General features: G+C 40.9%; 1 protein-coding gene across 1 annotated transcript in view; it reads left to right on the top strand.

The window, feature by feature from the left end:
• LOC122813217 (4-trimethylaminobutyraldehyde dehydrogenase-like) overlaps positions 1–11,088 on the top strand; it is a 325,358-nt gene extending 314,270 nt beyond the window's left edge. The window contains exon 12 of the mRNA XM_044085402.1: positions 10,904–11,088. Within this exon, the coding sequence (XP_043941337.1) occupies positions 10,904–10,998 (95 nt within the window). The 3' untranslated portion in view covers positions 10,999–11,088. The remainder of the gene's footprint in view (positions 1–10,903) is intronic.
• The last annotated feature ends 6,873 nt before the right edge of the window (positions 11,089–17,961 follow it).

Here is a 17,961-nt window from a genome sequence, read left to right as displayed (position 1 = left end):
CTCAGTCCCATCACACATTACACACACTGACACTTCCGCACTCTTTCCAACCACCCCATTTCTCCCATACATTCACCCTTTAACTATTAATTACTACTTTTACCAACCCAGTCCCATGTCTCCCCTACTCTTTCTAACCCACTCCCACCCCTAACCTCTTTGATACTTTCAATACCCTTATACCATGCCACCTCCTATTCTACACTCCATTTCCCCCTCATCTTCACTCCTTCTACCCACACCCTTCACTACAATACCCACTTCCACCCTCCTACATCATACTCTCACTCAATATTACCCTCCTTAATTCAAACCAACTTTCTTCACCTCTTTAAGCTACAAATCATGCCAACAATAACAAAACCACATATGTCCAAATTTCTATTACACTTCCCCTTATTAAATAAAATAAAACCCAAGCCAACTGTTCTATCTCCCCTTAGCATCCTTCACTTAGCAGGCAATGTTCACCCAAACCCTGGACCTAACTCACCTCAAGACATGAACCCATCTCCATCTAGTCATCCCTCCTCCCACAAATCTCTCAAACTGTTTACTCCGAATGCCCAAAGTCTTTGTAAAAAATCATCCCTGTTTCAAGCATGGTTAAACCAAAGCTAACCAGACATTGTAGCCATCTCTGAAACGTGGCTCAAACCCTACATCTCTGACTCTGAAATTCTACCCCCTGACTTTCAAGCCCTTAGAAATGATTGAACAAATAAAAAAGGTGGAGGAGTTGCACTAATCTACTCCAAGTTACTCTGCATAATTCCCTACCCAAAGAATATCCCTCAATTTGATAATGCTGAACTAGTAGCTTGCCTACTAAAAATGAATAAACATAAAAGTCTCTGAATCATCACACTATATATCCCACCTGGGAACAATATTCCAATCCTTGAAGACATCCTCTTATGGGCCTCAACCAATATAAATAACAAAACTTATATACTTGGTGACGTAAACATAAACTGGGCAGATATCAATAACACTACTCCTACCCAATCTATCAACCTCTTTAACTTCAGCCAAATAATTCACTCAATAACCAGACCCAATAAAAATAAATCTCTAGGTACTACCCTTGATTGGATCCTAGTCTTCACCCTAATAAAATTACTAACTCTAGTACCATTCCCAACTCCATTAGTGACCACTTCCTGGCATTTGCCCTGCGCTCAACTCTCTCCTCCCCCACCATCACTACATACACACTCACAACCTAAGTAATTTTGACCATTGCGCTTTCTCAAATTCTCTCAAACAAATCAGCTGGAACATCCTAAAAACTCTACCTATCGACCATACCGATGACCATTTCAACTCTTCTTTTCTAAATACTTTAAATACCATAGCACCAATACTCACAAAATGAATAAAAACCAGTACCGCCCTATGGCTAACCAAAAACACCAAACAGCTAATGCTCCAACGAGACAAACACTGGAAGCAGTATCAAAAAAATAAACTCCTAACACCCTCCTTCAATAACAAACAGCTCCATAACCTTGTGAAAAAACATATTAGTGACAAAAAATCTTATTACATCAAACTCCAGTCCACTCATGCCAAAAAACCTAGACAGTTCTGGAACTATATAAATACCCTTCTCAACCCCAGCACCAAAAATAATCCCTGCCCTGACTCCAGTAAATCAGACCAAGAATTAGCCTCATTATTCAACTCTTTCTTTATCGACACCATCTATGAACTCACCAAAACCTTTCCCAATAATAATCCCACCTCTAGCACTTCCACCTCTGCTTCCACTTCCACACCCTCCAACCCTAACTCCCCCCCTACTTTCAACCTCAAACCCATATCCAAAACTAAAACCGTGCTCTAACGCCCCTGACAATATGCTTTCAATTTTCCTCAAAGCTGCTGCTGATGGGATTGCTTTCCCTATTAGCATCTTAATAAACAGATCTAAACAAAAATCTTATGTCCCCAAACTCTGGCGTAAAGCCTATACTCTACTTCTTCACAAAGGCAGGAAAAACTATGCCATCTCTAATTTCCGCCCTATAGCATTACTCTCCCCATCTCAAAAATCCTAGCAAAATGCATACATATCCAGCTCATGGCTTTCCTAACTCAAAACCAACTCCTCACCCCAACCCAACATGGTTTCTGTCCTGGGCATAGCACTATAACAGCTCTGATCTCATTCCTAGACACAGTCAATCATGCCCGAGATTCAGGTGGAAAAAGTTTCCACTGTTCTCCTGGATCTCTCCAAAGTATTTCATACCATTTCCCATACTCATCTACTCACTCATCTTTCTAACCTAAATCTCTCCCAAAATTCCATCTCCTAGTTCTCAAGCTACCTGACTGACAGATCCCAAGCTGTAAAATGGAAAAAGGGCATCTCTCCCTTTCTACTTGCCCCTACCAACGTTCCACAGGGATCCATCCTAGGTCCTATGTTGTTTAACATCTTCATCAACACATTTCACTCTGATATACCCAATGTAAACATAATTCAATTTGCATATGACTCAACTTTAGTCTGCTCTGCCACTAATCTCCCCGAACTCTTAACAAAGATGCAGTCTGCCTTCTCAACCACCGAGGCCTGAATGCACCAAAATCGTCTCTGCCTAAATGCAAACAAATCCAAAATACTAATCTTCGTACCATCAAAATCATTCCCTTTTGACAAAACTTCTTTCAAAGTGGTAAGCCAAAACAACTCACCTACTGAAATTGTCCCCCATGCTAAATTACTAGGCGTCACCATCGATGAGCAACTGAAATCTAACAACCATATTCTCCAAAACATAAAAAAAAAAAAAACATCAAAAACTAGGGATGCTATATAGGAACAATCGCTACCTATCTCCCCATACTAGACATACCCTCGCATCCACTTTCCTCCTGCCCTCTCTAATGTACGGCACACCTCTTCTAACCAATCTATCTGCATCCATAACTTCCAAATTAGAAATTTGCTATAACAAAATTTCCAAATTTGCCACTAAATCTAAACAGTCCTCACACCATTGCCTTGCCCTTCACTCTCTGCATTGGCTAGAATTTCCAAACTATCTGAATTACCTCCAGCTCATAACAGCTCATAGATTAATCTTTAACTCATCTAAATGCCCTGCCCTTACAAATATCCTTCTCCCTTATACCCCTAATAGAACTCTTAGGTCTGCCCACCAAAACTTAATCACTGCCTCTAAACCTAACCGTCTAGCAGGACAACTACTCCTCTCCTTCTCCTTAGCCAAAAAATGGAATTCTCTCCCTCCCTCCCTAAGATCTTTGCTGAACATAGAAAACTTTAAAACCCAACTTCACTCCTTTCTTTCTAATCGTAAATGTACTTGCATCCTACCAACCTGTCATCGCTCCTTTAAATTCTGTTTCTAAGCTTATTTTACACTTTCTTATAATACCTTTCTTTAACAATCACTAACTACTCCCTAGATTGTTACTGTTAGTTCTTATAACAAGGTCATTCAGACATAACATTTTCTAGAATCTAACAACAACAACTGCCCTTCTCAGAACAATTTTGTAAATACTATTCTTTGATATGTAAATATTAGTAATTATATTTATCTACTGTAAATATTCTATTCATATTTTGCTGTGTTTTCTATATTGTAATGTTTGCTGTAGTTGGAGCTTTTCTACCCAGGGCTCCACTGAAAATGGGCTCCCTGGGCCCAGTGGACTTCCCCGGTCATTAAACTGGAAATAAAATAAATACAGATAAATAAGCTATCCAAGTCTGTCATGGGCTGTTTAAAAATGTGTGTACTGAGTTGATTATCTATCAAATCTAGCTTATTATCAAGTGCTGTTCTTCAGTCCTCCACAGTCATAGGGAAAAAAAATCATAATTTTTATCTCATTGCCAGTAACTGGGCAGAGCGTAATTACCAGATTTAGTAATGAAAGAATCCAGTTGGCAGAAGCATGACTGCATCATAGATGAGGATACAGAAACCTTGTAATACCAAAGTTGTGGTTAAGTTAGTAGTTTAGACTGCACCACAGGGCACTGACTTTATTACTAGTTGTAGCTTGCTGCCACAAAAAGTTTTGTTCATTTATTTTACTCTTTGCATTGATGTTACACTCAGGCCTGTAATGCTAAACAGCATATCAAAGCAACAGGAGGATCAATGTGTTTTAGATCCAGATGTAAGTTATTGGTATGAGGTTCTGGCTCCATAATTTATGTTGATAGGGACAATTAGTGTTCAGTTGTTGCTTGATTTATGATTCAGGGGTATTGTTCTATGTGTGAGTGGGGGGCAATTTGCATAGCTGTTTCATCCATCAGGTACTGTGCGTACATATTTAGGAAAGACAGCATGCAGGGGCTTACCTGATTATATCACCATGTCTGTGAATTACTTGGGGCTAAAGTATACATTTTATATAGCATACCAGCTCTAGTCCATAAAATAATATATTTGTGATTCCAGTTTTGTGATGTTACAATGTAAATAATGTACATGTGCTTTTGCTGATGGCATTTGTGAAATTGGGCATAACAGTCCTCGTATGACTGAGCTACTCCCTAATATCACATTTCTATGCCTCCAAAATTTTGTCCCCACTACTGTTGCATGACATTTTTGCCTGCAGTTGATGCTTTAATGCCAGTCCTAACTGGAACCCAAGTATATTCATATTTCAAGCCTGTTTATATTTTAAGTTTTGAACATTATTCCTTTTGTGAGGATTTTTTATCTCAGTTACTTTTTTACTGTTCACCCACATGGTGAAAAAATGGAGGATGCAGAGTCTGTCTGCCACTTGAGAAATGTGAGAGCATTTATGGCAAATGGACAGCAATGTCTGAGCTGCACTGTGTTAAAAATAAAAAAAAGTATTTGATAGAGTGAATTAGGCTTTCCTAAAAACATCATTAGAACTGATGGGATTCCCATAAATGTTGTCTAGATTAACCATTTCTTTGTGTAATTATTCATCCATAGGGATCAAGATCGACTCATGACCATTGTTGCCTATCATGCTCATAAAGGGAACGGGGCAGGGTTATTCCCCCTCCCTATTTTGTTTGTGTTTGGAACACCCTCACAATCAGTTTTTGTTTTCTTCTATTTCCCAGATGAAAAACTAAAATTTTCCAACTTGGTCTATGTGATCTGATCTTGTATTTCATTAACCCTGAACTCAAATTGCCCCAGGCTCTTGAAAAAATAAAGGACTTTGGCCATATCTCAGGATATAAAAAATGACATGCAAAATAGAAACGGTTAAACTTAATTATAATCACTCCAACAGTCTGTTTGCCAGGTGCCATTTTTACAGCCTAATACTCAGATGTCATACTCAGGAGTTTAACTATCACTTTAAAAGGATCAGTGACTAATGTATATTAAACTATCAGTCTGCAGACTATTACAGGATTAGCCAGTAATCAGTGGTCAGAATCAAACACTGTGCTTTGTATGTGAGATTAAGATCTTAACCATTATCACTTTCCCTTCCCTTTTGTATGATGAAATATAATGTGTTAATGTGTATTTTAATCTTTGACATCGTTCTGATGAATGGTCATAATAGGCAACCCCCCCCCAACACACATCCATGCACACACACACACACACACACACACACACACACACACACACACACACACACCATAGAAGATAGAAAGAAAGAGTTATCAGTACATTTTGCACTTGCACCTCCAGCATGCCTGTTTATCTCTTTCCACACTGTGAAAGTAGCAGACTCCAAATCTGACTTCAGACAAGTGACAACTGGACTACCACAGGGTTCAGTCCTGGGTCCTCTCCTGTTTGGTATCTACTTTTCTGAAGTACAGGCTAACACAGAAAGATGACTGCAAACTAGGAGCCATAATCAAAACTCTGAACGATGTGGACATCCTACAAAAGGGCCTCACTGAGACAGATGCCTGGTGTCAAAGCCATGACTTCAAGCTCAATGCCAAGAAGTGCAGTCATCCCCTTTGGTTATAAAACTCTGCACCCATGAGCTACCACATAGGTGGTAGTCTACTTAACACCAAAAGTGTGATAATAGACCTTGGGAAACAGGTGAACAGTAGTCTCTCCTTTGATAATCACATCGCCATAGTAGTCAGGAAATCCTTCTACATGGCACACCTCATCACAAAATGTTTCTCATCTAGGAAAAAAGAGGTCATTGTTCCCCTCTACTCGTCACTCATTAGACCCATTATAGAGTACAACACCCCTTTTGGTATGTACCTCACAAGACATCTACAACAGCTGGAAAGGCCGCAGAAATACCTCACAAAGAGAATTACCGGCCTCAAACTGATGCCCTACGCAGACCGTCTCAAAAAACTCCAGCTTTACTCTGTAGCATATCGCCTACTCAGAGGTGATCTCTGTCTAACATACAAACCTATGTCAAACCCAGAGCTGTTGGATATGCGACTCTTAAAGAAATCCCAATCCCTCCGAGCTACACTCTCTTGGAACCTAAACCTTGTCACCACAATAAACAGAACATGCTGGAGGGATAGATTCCTGTCCCAGAGACTTCCCATACTATGGAACAAATTACCTATCTATATTAAGCAAAGCTCCTCATTAGCACTCTTCAAGAAAAATCTTGATGATTGGATGGGAAATAGGAAATTCACCCCAGGGATCACTTCTGGGGCTCTGCTCAACAGGGGCACAAGAAAATAATTTTCTCGGGTGGCGAAAGCCAGGGTACCTTTTTGGCTGGGCTTATATAGGCCCTAGGGACAATAGCCTAGTACATACCTATGAACTTATGAAACGATGAACCTTAAAAAGGTTTAATGGAACCATAAATGAAAATTCATGTACTTCCTCAGCAGGAGGCTAGTTTCTGTGCTACCCTAAACTAATGTGTGTATTATTTGGTATCTTTCTTGGAGCATACATCTCTAAAGGGAATAATATTCTGTATTTTCAGTGTTTTACTTTACACAGGGACAGAACAAGAAGGTTTATTTCCAAACTGTGTTTCTCCAAACAGATAAATATTTACATTTTACTGTGGATGACTTTTAAATGAGGCAATTATCAACTGCACAGAGACATTTTTTCTGTAACCTTTTTCAGCAAATGATATCTGAGCTGCTGCTGTCTAGAATAGTGTTATTCACATCCATTATCTATTGTTGATGAGTGCCAGTGCCTGCCGTTTGTGTACAGGTTTAAGCTGTACTGTACCACCAAGCATTCTGTTTCACCCCTTCTATATACAGGTTCACACCTGTTCTTGGTGTATGTGGTAACTGCATGACATTGTTTTTATAGTGTGATCTAATCACTGAGATGTTTCAAACAAGAAAAGAGACATTTCCTGTATGATATCAGTAACAGTAAAACTCCATTTGGTGGTCTGGGGATCCATCCATCCATCCTCAACCCTTTTCCCATTTTTGCACATGGGGTCGGGGTGTCACTTCAGCAGTGACAATCATATCAAGCCAAGGTTTACACTGCCGGGTGGCTTGCCCTGCCACTATATTTCATCCGTACCACTCACTCACACACACTTGCACCTATGGCCAATTTAGAATGTCCAATCCACCTACTGCATGTCTTTGGAATGTGGGAGGAAACTGGAGCATGTGGAGGAAACTCATGTGATCACAGGGACAACATGCAGACTCCACATAGAAGGCAGCCCAGCCAAGAATTGAACTGGAAAACCTCTTGCATTAAAGTACAAAGCTGCTGTCTCATCTCCCCTATCTTTCAGATATGTGATTTTTCTTCTTCCTTACAGTGCCCAGCTTCTGTTTTGTAAAGAACAAAGTAAAAGATAAAAATGTTTATAATCTTCTATGTTACTTCATTTAAATACCATTTGGTACAGGAGTCCTGAAGGATGCATCAGTGAGTGGTATATTCTTCAGTGACACTCGGCATTTCAACCCAATGAAAGGGGTATCTTAAAAATCTGCTGTGGTGAGTTCTTAATTGGCTGTTTTGATGCAATACAAGGGTAGCTCATATATGACCTAGACTCACTTTTCTGTATTTTGATAAATGGCTTCTACTTATTCAAGACAATTGACAGCAACAGGTATTCAGTGAGTGCAGGGTGTTGTGAATACTTGGATTAGCCAAAGCATCCTTCTGGTTGGTATAACATCCCTCAGAAAATGTTTTAATTGGATCAAAGTTGGTATTTCACAGATCATTTTCTCATAGTTTTCTGGGTGCATGCCTCCTTCCTGGTTAATTTAGTTATGTAAGATGACCACAAAGATGTCCATAGGAAGGGGACCTCATGGGTGCATACCATGTAGCACTAAAATTATCCAGTCACCTGATACATAAATGATCCTAACACTTTATTTACACAGATAGCTGTTAAGACAAAGGCATTTAATGCTAAGGGCCATCTTGACTGTTTTATTTTATTTTATTTATTTTACATTTGTTGACTGGGAGACTCTGACTGGATGCATGTCCATTTTCAACGAAGGCCCGGGGAGAAAAGCTCTACAGTTTGTTAATGTACAACTAAGTCATTTAACATATACAAAGACCAAATACAAAAAAAATTTAGCCTACAGAGAAAGAAAAACATTTTTGGAATATAAATGTAGTAGAAGGACATGTTAGCTTAATGCACAGTAATATTTACTTGACCAGTGATATTATAAACAGGAATATGCATAATTTACCAAGGAATATGCATAATTTACCAAGAATTGTATTTTGCGTATGGTGGCATTAGACAGGGAGTACAAAGAGTAGAATAAGGTTGTTTAGAGCATAGTAAGACTGCTAGTAGATGAAGTTAGCATAGTAAGACTGCTAGTAGATGAAGGTAGCCTAGTAAGACTGCTAGTAGATGAAGGTAGCATAGTAAGACTGCTAGTAGATGAAGTTAGCATAGTAAGACTGCTAGTAGATGAAGTTGGTTACTATGAGGAGGTTGATAGAGCATTTGCTGAGCAGTGGAAACAGGTATAGAGGGTCAGCCTGGAGGAAGGCGTGGTCATTGTCTTTTGATAATAAAGTGTTCTTTTAGCAGTTGTTTAAATTTAATGCTTGATTTTGCTGGGATAATAGCAGGGGACTGTGAGTTCCAGATTTTACCTGTGCAGTTAGGAAATAGGGAATCACCTGCTGAGTTGTTGGATTTGGTCATTTTGATTAATGTTTTGTCACTAGAGCATAGTTGTCTGGGTTTTTCTTGTAATTTAAGCAAATTAGATAGTGCTGGTATGTTTTCAGGATATAGTAGGAGTTTCTAAGCAAAGACTAGTTGAAGGAAGGTAATGAGATTTGGAAGTTCAAGCCAATTTAGTTGAAGCAGTGAGTGGCAATGGAGGGAATGGTAAGGAGCATCTGTGGCAAATCTGGCAATTCGATTGTAACAGGTGTCTAGTTTTGTGATTTCAGTTTTGGATAGGATGGTGAAGATGGGAGCAGCATCTGTGGATAGGAGCAGAGTTTGAGCCATGGTAATTTTAGTCTGTTGAGTTAGCTATGTTTTATTTTTATACAAGCAGCCACGTTTTTTGTGTATATTTTTGATATTTTGATTTATGTGAAGGTCAAACGTCAGTTTGTTGTCAATGGTCACTCCTAGTAGTTTTGTGTTGGAGTCTGGGGAGATAATGGTTCCATCCCAGACATAATACTGAAAGTATCTGCCTCTAAGTTGGATTGGTTTGGTTTAAAAATTATTACTTTGGTCTTTTTAGGGTTCAGTAACAGATTTTTACTGAGAAACTAAGCTTCAGTGGTTTTGAAGACTTGTTGGGTGATGGAGAGGAGTGTCAGAGGGTTGCTGGCTGAACAGACTAATTACGAGTTGTCAGCATATTGTATGACAGTTGCATCTTGAGTGATGCTGTTGAGATCATTAATGAAGATGGAGAATAGTAGAGGGCCTAAAATTGACCCTTGTGGGACTTCAGTTATAATAAGAAGCAGTGTAGATAGTTTGTTATCCCACCTGACTGCCTGCTGTCTGCCTAGTAGGTAATTCTGAAACTAGGCTAGTGAGTGATTGGATAGTCCAAGGTCTGAGAGGGACTCAAGAAGTTTGGAATGGTTTACCATGTCGAAGGCTTTTGATAGGTCTAAAAATATGGCTGATGTTAGTTTGCCTAAGTTCCTGTTTTGGTTGTTGAGGTTAGTGAAGGAGAGGAGGGCAGTTGTTGTACTATGGGCTGGTCTAAACCCATGTTGGCTAGGAGTGAGAAGTTGTTTTTTTAAGTAGGTATTGCATATGTTGATGGTGAATACATTTTTCCAATATTTTAGCTAGTGGAGATAATATGGCAATAGGGCAATAGTTGGTAAGGTCCGTGCATATGCCACTTTTATGTAGTAGGATGACATATGCTGTTTTCCAGATTGTTGTAATTTTGCTTTCTGTTATTGTTCTGTTGAGACGAATTGATATTGGGTAGTCTATCTCATTAGCAGCCATTTAAAGGTATTCGGCAGGAATGCTGTCAGCAGCTAGGGTAGTTGGTTTGAGTTTAGCTAACATTTTTTTGCATAATTATTGGGAATAGGTTGGAACTGGAAGGTGGTTTTGTTACTGCTAGCAAGCTTAGAGTTTCTGGTAGTAGATGTTGTAGGTTGTTGATGAACTACTTTTGAAATGGTTTCTATGAAAAATGTATTAAATGCTTCTGGAATGTCAGTGCTGTCACTTACAGTGGTTGGTGTTTGTGTAATAGGTTTGCCAGGGTGGAGTAATGTATTTAACCCTGCCCAGAGTTTTTGGGGGTTGTTTTGGTGTCGATTTTGTAAATTTAGGAAATAATTATTTTTGTCTAGTAGATTTTTTTTTTTTTGTTTCATTTTGTTTTCTTTAAAAATACAAGATATTGAGCTGATTTGCACTTATAATGAATTTATTGATAATCCAGCTTTCATTGTTTTCCATTTCACAGGCATTGGAAGAGAAAACGGACAAGTCACAATTGAATATTATACACAACTTAAAACAGTTTATGTTGAGATGGGAGATGTGCAAAGCCCATTTTAGCTACCATGCAGATCAGTAATGTTTTAAATATCTGTTGGAAAAGAAAATTCATATTGTTTGGAATGAATAATAAACTGATATTGTACACTCCTTACTTTGCAAGTGATGCTGTGTGTTGCTTTTTTTGCTGAAGGAGAACAGGGTAATGTTTAATGTTTATGTTAAAAGGCAACATTTTTTAAAACAAAAGGAAAAAAATACTTTATTTGTTCATCCCATCATCATGTTTAGTTGTTTCCAGCATTTCACCAGCAGTGATATTGCCTGAAAGTACTATTTAACAGCTTTCAGCAGTGTAGGACTGATGAACTCACTTAGATGACTGTTGCAGTATTTCAGTTCTCATGTGTTAAGTCTCTGAAGTAACCTGGGGTCCTGATGGTGTACCAAAGCCAAAACCTTCCACTTCCATACATGTCTACGTCCAGTGTATGACCTAAGCCAGTAGGCGTAGGGCTACATAAGTGGATACAGGATCATAAGATCCTCAGACTGTCTTGCTGCTAGTCCAAATACATGATCTCACACCTGTTGGTCTGTTTTCCATGTTGTTGTTGACTAAACCCATTGTCTACACTTATTCAGATCAGTGCCCCATTAAGGAAACTTCTTTTTCTTGTAGTTTTTCTCTTAAAGATTTGTTAATGTAAGCTAAGAAGGGGAAAGTGTGGCTGTGGTAGGCAGATGCTTATAAGGACCTCCACTCCCAATCCCTATTTTGCCTAGTGGCTGAACAGGATTACAAATATTGTCAGATATGCCAATCATTTGTTCAAAAACCCTTCATACTAGACTTTCTTTAAATACATACTTAGAAACTCAACAAATCACACAGACCAATATTATGGAATCCTTGGCCTCAGATGGCGCACTTACAGCAAAAAAGACGTTCAGGAAATCTAGGCCTTAACCATTTGCTTCCCAGTCAGATAGGATGCACCTGTTAAGATGCTGCAGGATTCCATGGTATGTCTGACTTCTTTTCAGACACCCGTGACCATGACTTTGCCGGAGACCAGTATGGTGTCTGATTCTCACATGGCCAACAAGGCTGCTCATACCTATATGGTTGAGAAGGGGGAACCAAGGATGATCATTTCAAACGGACTTGAGAGCATTCTTTAAACCCTCATGAAGGAAGATGTGCTTGGCACTTTGACTGAGATCTGATAGGGTTCCAACCCATCCTGCTGCATGAGGGCAGAAGTCAACCCTTAGAAAAAGAGACAAAACTAAAAATGTTTCTCCCACTTAGAAGTCTCAAGAAAAGAAATACTTGGAATTCTCACAGAGTTCACAAACTCTACAACAGAAGGAGGAAACTGATGCAGAATAAAGTGAAGCACCAAGATGGAAAAACTCCCTTATCAGCCTCAACAAAAAGTTGAGATCTCTCATCAAATCCACTAAAGCTAGCTGTGAAAACAGAATTGCAGCAGATAGTAAAGACAACCACATTTCTTAAGACAGAAGTGGCAAACTTCACGACACCCATGCAGACGGACAATAGAGGTATGACTGCTGAATCCTACACAAATTCACTTTATAAGCACTTACACGAGTGCATGGATCGTGCTATCCCTAACAGAACCAAGATGCTATCCTCCAAAAAAAGGAAGCCAATCTGGTGGTCCCCTGCTATAAACAAACTCTGCAACAGAAGAAAGAAACTGTTGCAAAAAAGAGTAAAATTCCATGATTGGAGAAACTCCCTGGTTAGCCTCAGTAAGAAGCTGAGATCCCTCATAAAATCCTCCAAAGCTAGTTACGAAAACAAAATTGCCACTGATTCTAAAGACAACCACAAAGCATTCTATAGCTATGTCAAGAATCTCAATGGCAACACACAGATCTGCTCTGAGTTACAGCACAATGGCACTAAATATACAGAACCAACTAATATTGCCAACATCCTGGCAGATAGGTTCAGTGCTAACTTTACCCCCCCCCCCTTCTCACCCCTAAAGGGCCCATCTCTATACCGGAAGAATGCAAAGTTCCTGTAATCACGGCTGCACAGGTAAAACCCACACTCTCCAAAGCCAAAAACACAGCATCCATGGGACCTGACAACATCCCAGGCTGCGTTCTACACGAACTGCAGAATTAACTGACACCCCACCTAAGCACCATGTTGAATCATAGCCTCACCTCAGGCTTTGTGCCCACTGAATGGTGCATGGCAGCAGTTATCCCAATCCACAAAGGGGGAGCCACCACAGACCCTGGGAACTACCGCCCCATTAGCCTAACGAGCCTGGTCTGCAAGGCCATGAAACATATCATCATGGATCTTGTACACAAAGACATTGGTGTCTCCTAAAACTGATAGACTTCTTTGAAGCAGCCACCAAAGCTGTAGAAGAGGGTAAGGTGGTTCACACAGCCTATCTAGATCTTGCCAAGGCTTTTGACACCATTGCCCACTCTGAAATTATTGAAAAACTCACTAAACTAGGTATAAATCCCTTTGTCACAAGATGGGTTGCCAACTGGCTCACTGACAGAACCCACACTGTGAAAGTAGCAGACTCCAAATCCGACTTCAGACCAGTGACAAGTGGAGTACCACAGGGTTCAGTCCTGGGTCCTCTCCTGTTTGGTATCTACTTTTCTGAAGTACAGGCTAACACAGAAGGTGTTTGGCTAACGAAGTTTGCTGATGACTGCAGACTAGGAGCCATAATCAAAACTCCTAACAATGTGGACATCCTACAAAAGGACCTCATGGAGACAGATGCCTGGAGTCAAAGCCATTGCTTCAAGCTCAATGCCAAAAAGTGCATTGTCATCCCCTTTGGTAAAAATTCTGTACCCATGAGCTACCACATCGGTGGTAGTCTACTTAACACTGAAAGTGTGATAAGAGACCTTGGGACACAGGTGGACAGTAGTCTCTCCTTTGAAAATCACATCACCACAGTAGTCAGGAAATCCTTCTACGTGGTGCACCTCATCACAAAAGGTTTCTCATCCAGGAAAAAAAAGGTCATTGTTCCTCTCTGCTTTTCACTCATTAGACCCATTATAGAGTACAACGCCCCTTTTGGTATGTACCTCAAAAGACATCGAAACAACTGGAAAGGCCACAGAAGTACCTCACAAAGAGGATTACTGGCCTCACACAGATGCCCTATGCAGACCGTCTCAAAAAACTCCAGCTTTACTCTGTCGCATATCGCCTACTCAGAGGCGATCTCTGCCTAATATACAAAGCTATGTCAAACCCAGAGCTGTTGGACATGCTCCACTTAAAGAAATTCCAATCCCTTGAAGCTACACACTCTAGGGACATAAACCGTGTCACTACAATAAACAAAACATGCTGGAGGAATAAATTCCTGTCCCAGAGACTTCCCATACTCTATATCAAACAAAGCTCCTCATTAGCACTCTTCAAGAAAAATCTTGATGATTGGATGGGAAATAGGAAATTCACCCTGGGGATCACCTCTGTGGCTCTGCTCGACAGGGGGCACAGGAAAATAATTTTCTTGGGTGGCGAAAGCCAGGGTACCTTTTTTGCTAGACTTATATAGGCCCTAGGGCCAATAGCCTAGTATCTACCTATCAATCTATGAACTTATGTAAAGAATATCCACAGCAATACCCAGATTTCCTCTGAGCTACTCTACCTCCTATACCGAGCCAACAGATATTGCCAATATACTAGCCGACAGATTCATTGCCAACTTTACTCCGCCCCCACGGGACCAGTCACAATACCAGTAGATTGCCAGGTAGCCAGTATTACTGCTGCACAGGTTAAAACAGCACTGTCCAAGGCCAAGAATACAGCTTCTATGGGACCTGATAATATCCCTGGCTGTGTTCTACATGAACTACAGAGTGAACTGGCACCTCACCTGTGTGCCCTGTTCAATCACAGCCCCACCTCAGGCTTTGTCCCTACCGAATGGCATACTGCTACAGTCATCCCTCTCCACAAAGCAGGAGCGACTACAGACCCTGGGAACTATTGCTCCATTAGCCTGACAAGTCTGATATGCAAAACTATGGAACGCATCATCATGGACCTAATAAACAAGGATATAGGGAATCACCAAACTCTGGATCCCACACAGTTTAGTTTTGTGAAGGGTAGATCATTCCTGCTCAACTTGGTCGACTTCTTTGAGTCAGTCACCAGAGCTGTAGATGAAATCAAAGTGGTTCATACAGCCTACCTTGATCTGGCCAAGGCCTTTGATACCATTCCCCACTCAGGAATCATAGAAAGACTCACTAAGCTAGACATCAACCCCTATATCAAAAGGTGGGTTTCAAACTGGCTCACAGATAGAACCCACAGTGTGAAAGCAGCTGACTCCAAGTCAGACTGCTGACCAGTCATGGGTGGAGTCCCACAGGGTTTGATCCTGGATCCTCTCCTGTTTGGTATCTACTTTTCTGAAGTCCAGGCCAACATGAAGGGACTCTGGCTGACAAAGTTCACAGACGATTGCAAGTTGGGAGCAATTATTAACTCCCAGAGTGATGTTGACATCCTACAGAAAGGCCTCACTGAGACCAACGACTGGTGTCAGAATCATGGCCTTAAGCTCAATGCCAAAAAATGTGTCATCATCCCCTTTGGGAAAAAACTCGGCTCTCATGAATTACCATATTGATGGTAGTCCTTTGAACACAGAAGGCATTTTAAGAGATCTGGGAACACAGGTTGACAGCAACCTCTCTTTTGACCACCACATTGCCACTGTGGTCAGAAAGTCCTTCTATGTGGCACATCTCATTACTAAGGGTTTTGCATCCAGGAAGAAAGAGGTCATTCTCTCCCTCTACTCTTCCCTCATTAGGCCAATCACTGAGTACAATGCCCCATTTGGCATGTACCTCACTAGACACCTGCAACAACTGGAGAGGCTGCAAAAGTACCTCACAAAGAGGATCCTAGGCCTTAAACATTTGTCCTATATGGACAGACTAAAAAAACTCCAACTATTCCTTGTCTCATATCGCCTACTTAGAGGCAATCTCTGCTTGACTTACAAATCCATGTCTGACCCAGCTCTGTTAGAAATGCTATATCTAAAGAAATCCCAATCCCTTTGCACTACATGCTCCAGAGACTTCAACCTTATTACCACAATCAACAGAACTGCTGGAGGGATAGGTTCATAACCCAAAGACTGTCCATGCAATGGAATAGACTTCCCATACATGTCAAGCAGAGCACCTCAATGGCCCTCTTCAAGAGAAATCTTTATGAGTGGATGGGAAATAGAAAAGTCACCCCAAGGATCACTCCAGAGGCTTTACTCGACAGAGGCACTGGGAGCTAAGGTCGGGTGGCACAATGCCAGGGTAATCCTATGGGCTAGGCTTGTAAAGGCTCCAGGGCCATTAGCCTAGTACACACCTATGAATTTATGAGCCTGTACAAGGCTGTCTTGTCTCTGAAACCTCCTTCATTCCTTTCTACCCCTTCACTTCCCCTCCTCCTCAGGAGAGACAGCATAAATCTTCATCTGAGAAGGAGGAAGAATCTGATTTGGCTGAAATTTCCTTAGCATATTCATCACATATCCTTTGTCCTGGCCAACTTGCTTCTGGTGATGATGACACCTTGTTCCCTGACTCCCCCATTGAGGAAGTCTCCTTTGGGAAAAGTGTAACAAAAATAGCAAAACACCTTGCTTGAAATCCAAACAGGTGTTTGACCTACAAATAAAGGTACTATCATTTATTGGAGGTAAGGGCTCCTATGCTTTCTCCTGTTCCTCCAGTCTTGGGAGCTTTCCTGGATGCCTTTGCATCCTCTTTTACTTCAGAATTCCAAGATCCAGCACCCAAAAAGGCTGGTTGGTACATGAGAACCTTAAGTTTCTCTACAAAAATCCTGTAGCGGATCCTTCTGCATTTTCTGTTTCTACTGACAAACCTGCTATGTTTCTGCCATCGCCTAATGTTTTTTCCATCTGACAGCGATAGCAGGGTCATGGACAGACATGGTAAAAAGGTTTGCACCTCTACCATAGACTCAGATGACAAAATACCTTGTCTCCATTTTAGGGGAACTAAACCAGACCATGGCCATCTTGAGGCTTCTGACACTAAGCAACAAGTGATTTCTATGTGTAGGCAAGCTACACAGGTTGCTAGGCATTCCATTGAATGCAGCTATGATGCTGCAGAGACCTCTTCCAGGGCTGCTGCTACTGGATCAGTTATTAGTAGATTTGCTTGGCTTCATCTACAGTCCTTCCCTAAGGATGTTAAGGCCAAGCCTTTGGATCCCCCTACACAGAGATCTTTTATTTGGATCCTCGGTAGAAGAACTTTTCAAGACTGCAAGAGACGGATAAAATGAAGCTGGATTTTAAACAGACTTTTTCACATCAGTACTTAGATATCAAAGAAGTTGCTTAGCTAAACCCTCTTTCTTTCGGGTCTATATTAGAACATCGAAGTGCTAAAACATTGAATGTTCTAATATTGACCCCTATTCAGTGAATGCTTGAAATAGCAAAGCTGCAGAACACCGAATATTTTCCTAGGGAAAGTATTCGGTGGACGTATTTGTGACTTTGCTATTTCCTTGACTGTGGTGCAAAGATGACGGACTGGGTTAAGGTAAGTGTGCAAACGGACCGAGGTAAGGTGAGTGTGTGTTAGTTAGGGACCTTAGGGATAGGGAGCGGGTAAGGTGAGTGTGCAATAGGGACCTTAGGGTTAGGGAGCGGGTAAGGTGAGTGTGCGATAACTAGGGACCTTAGGGTTAGGGAGCAGGTAAGGTGAGTGTGCGATAGTTAGGGACCTTAGAGTTAGGGAGTGGGTAAGGTGAGTGTGCATTAGTTTGGGACCTTAGGGTTAGGGAGCAGCTAAGGTGAGTGTGCATTAGTTAGGGACGTTAGGGTTAGGGAGCGGGTAAAGTGAGTGTACATTAGCTAGAGACCTTAAGGTTAGGGTTGGGTTAAGGTAAGTGGATAGCTAGTAGTGAAT

This window comes from Protopterus annectens, chromosome 10.part0 (genome assembly GCF_019279795.1).
Source record: "Protopterus annectens isolate FY-2018-M chromosome 10.part0, PAN1.0, whole genome shotgun sequence".
In the NCBI taxonomy this organism is placed as follows: domain Eukaryota; kingdom Metazoa; phylum Chordata; order Ceratodontiformes; family Protopteridae; genus Protopterus; species Protopterus annectens.
This window is presented reverse-complemented; position numbering and strand designations above follow the sequence as displayed.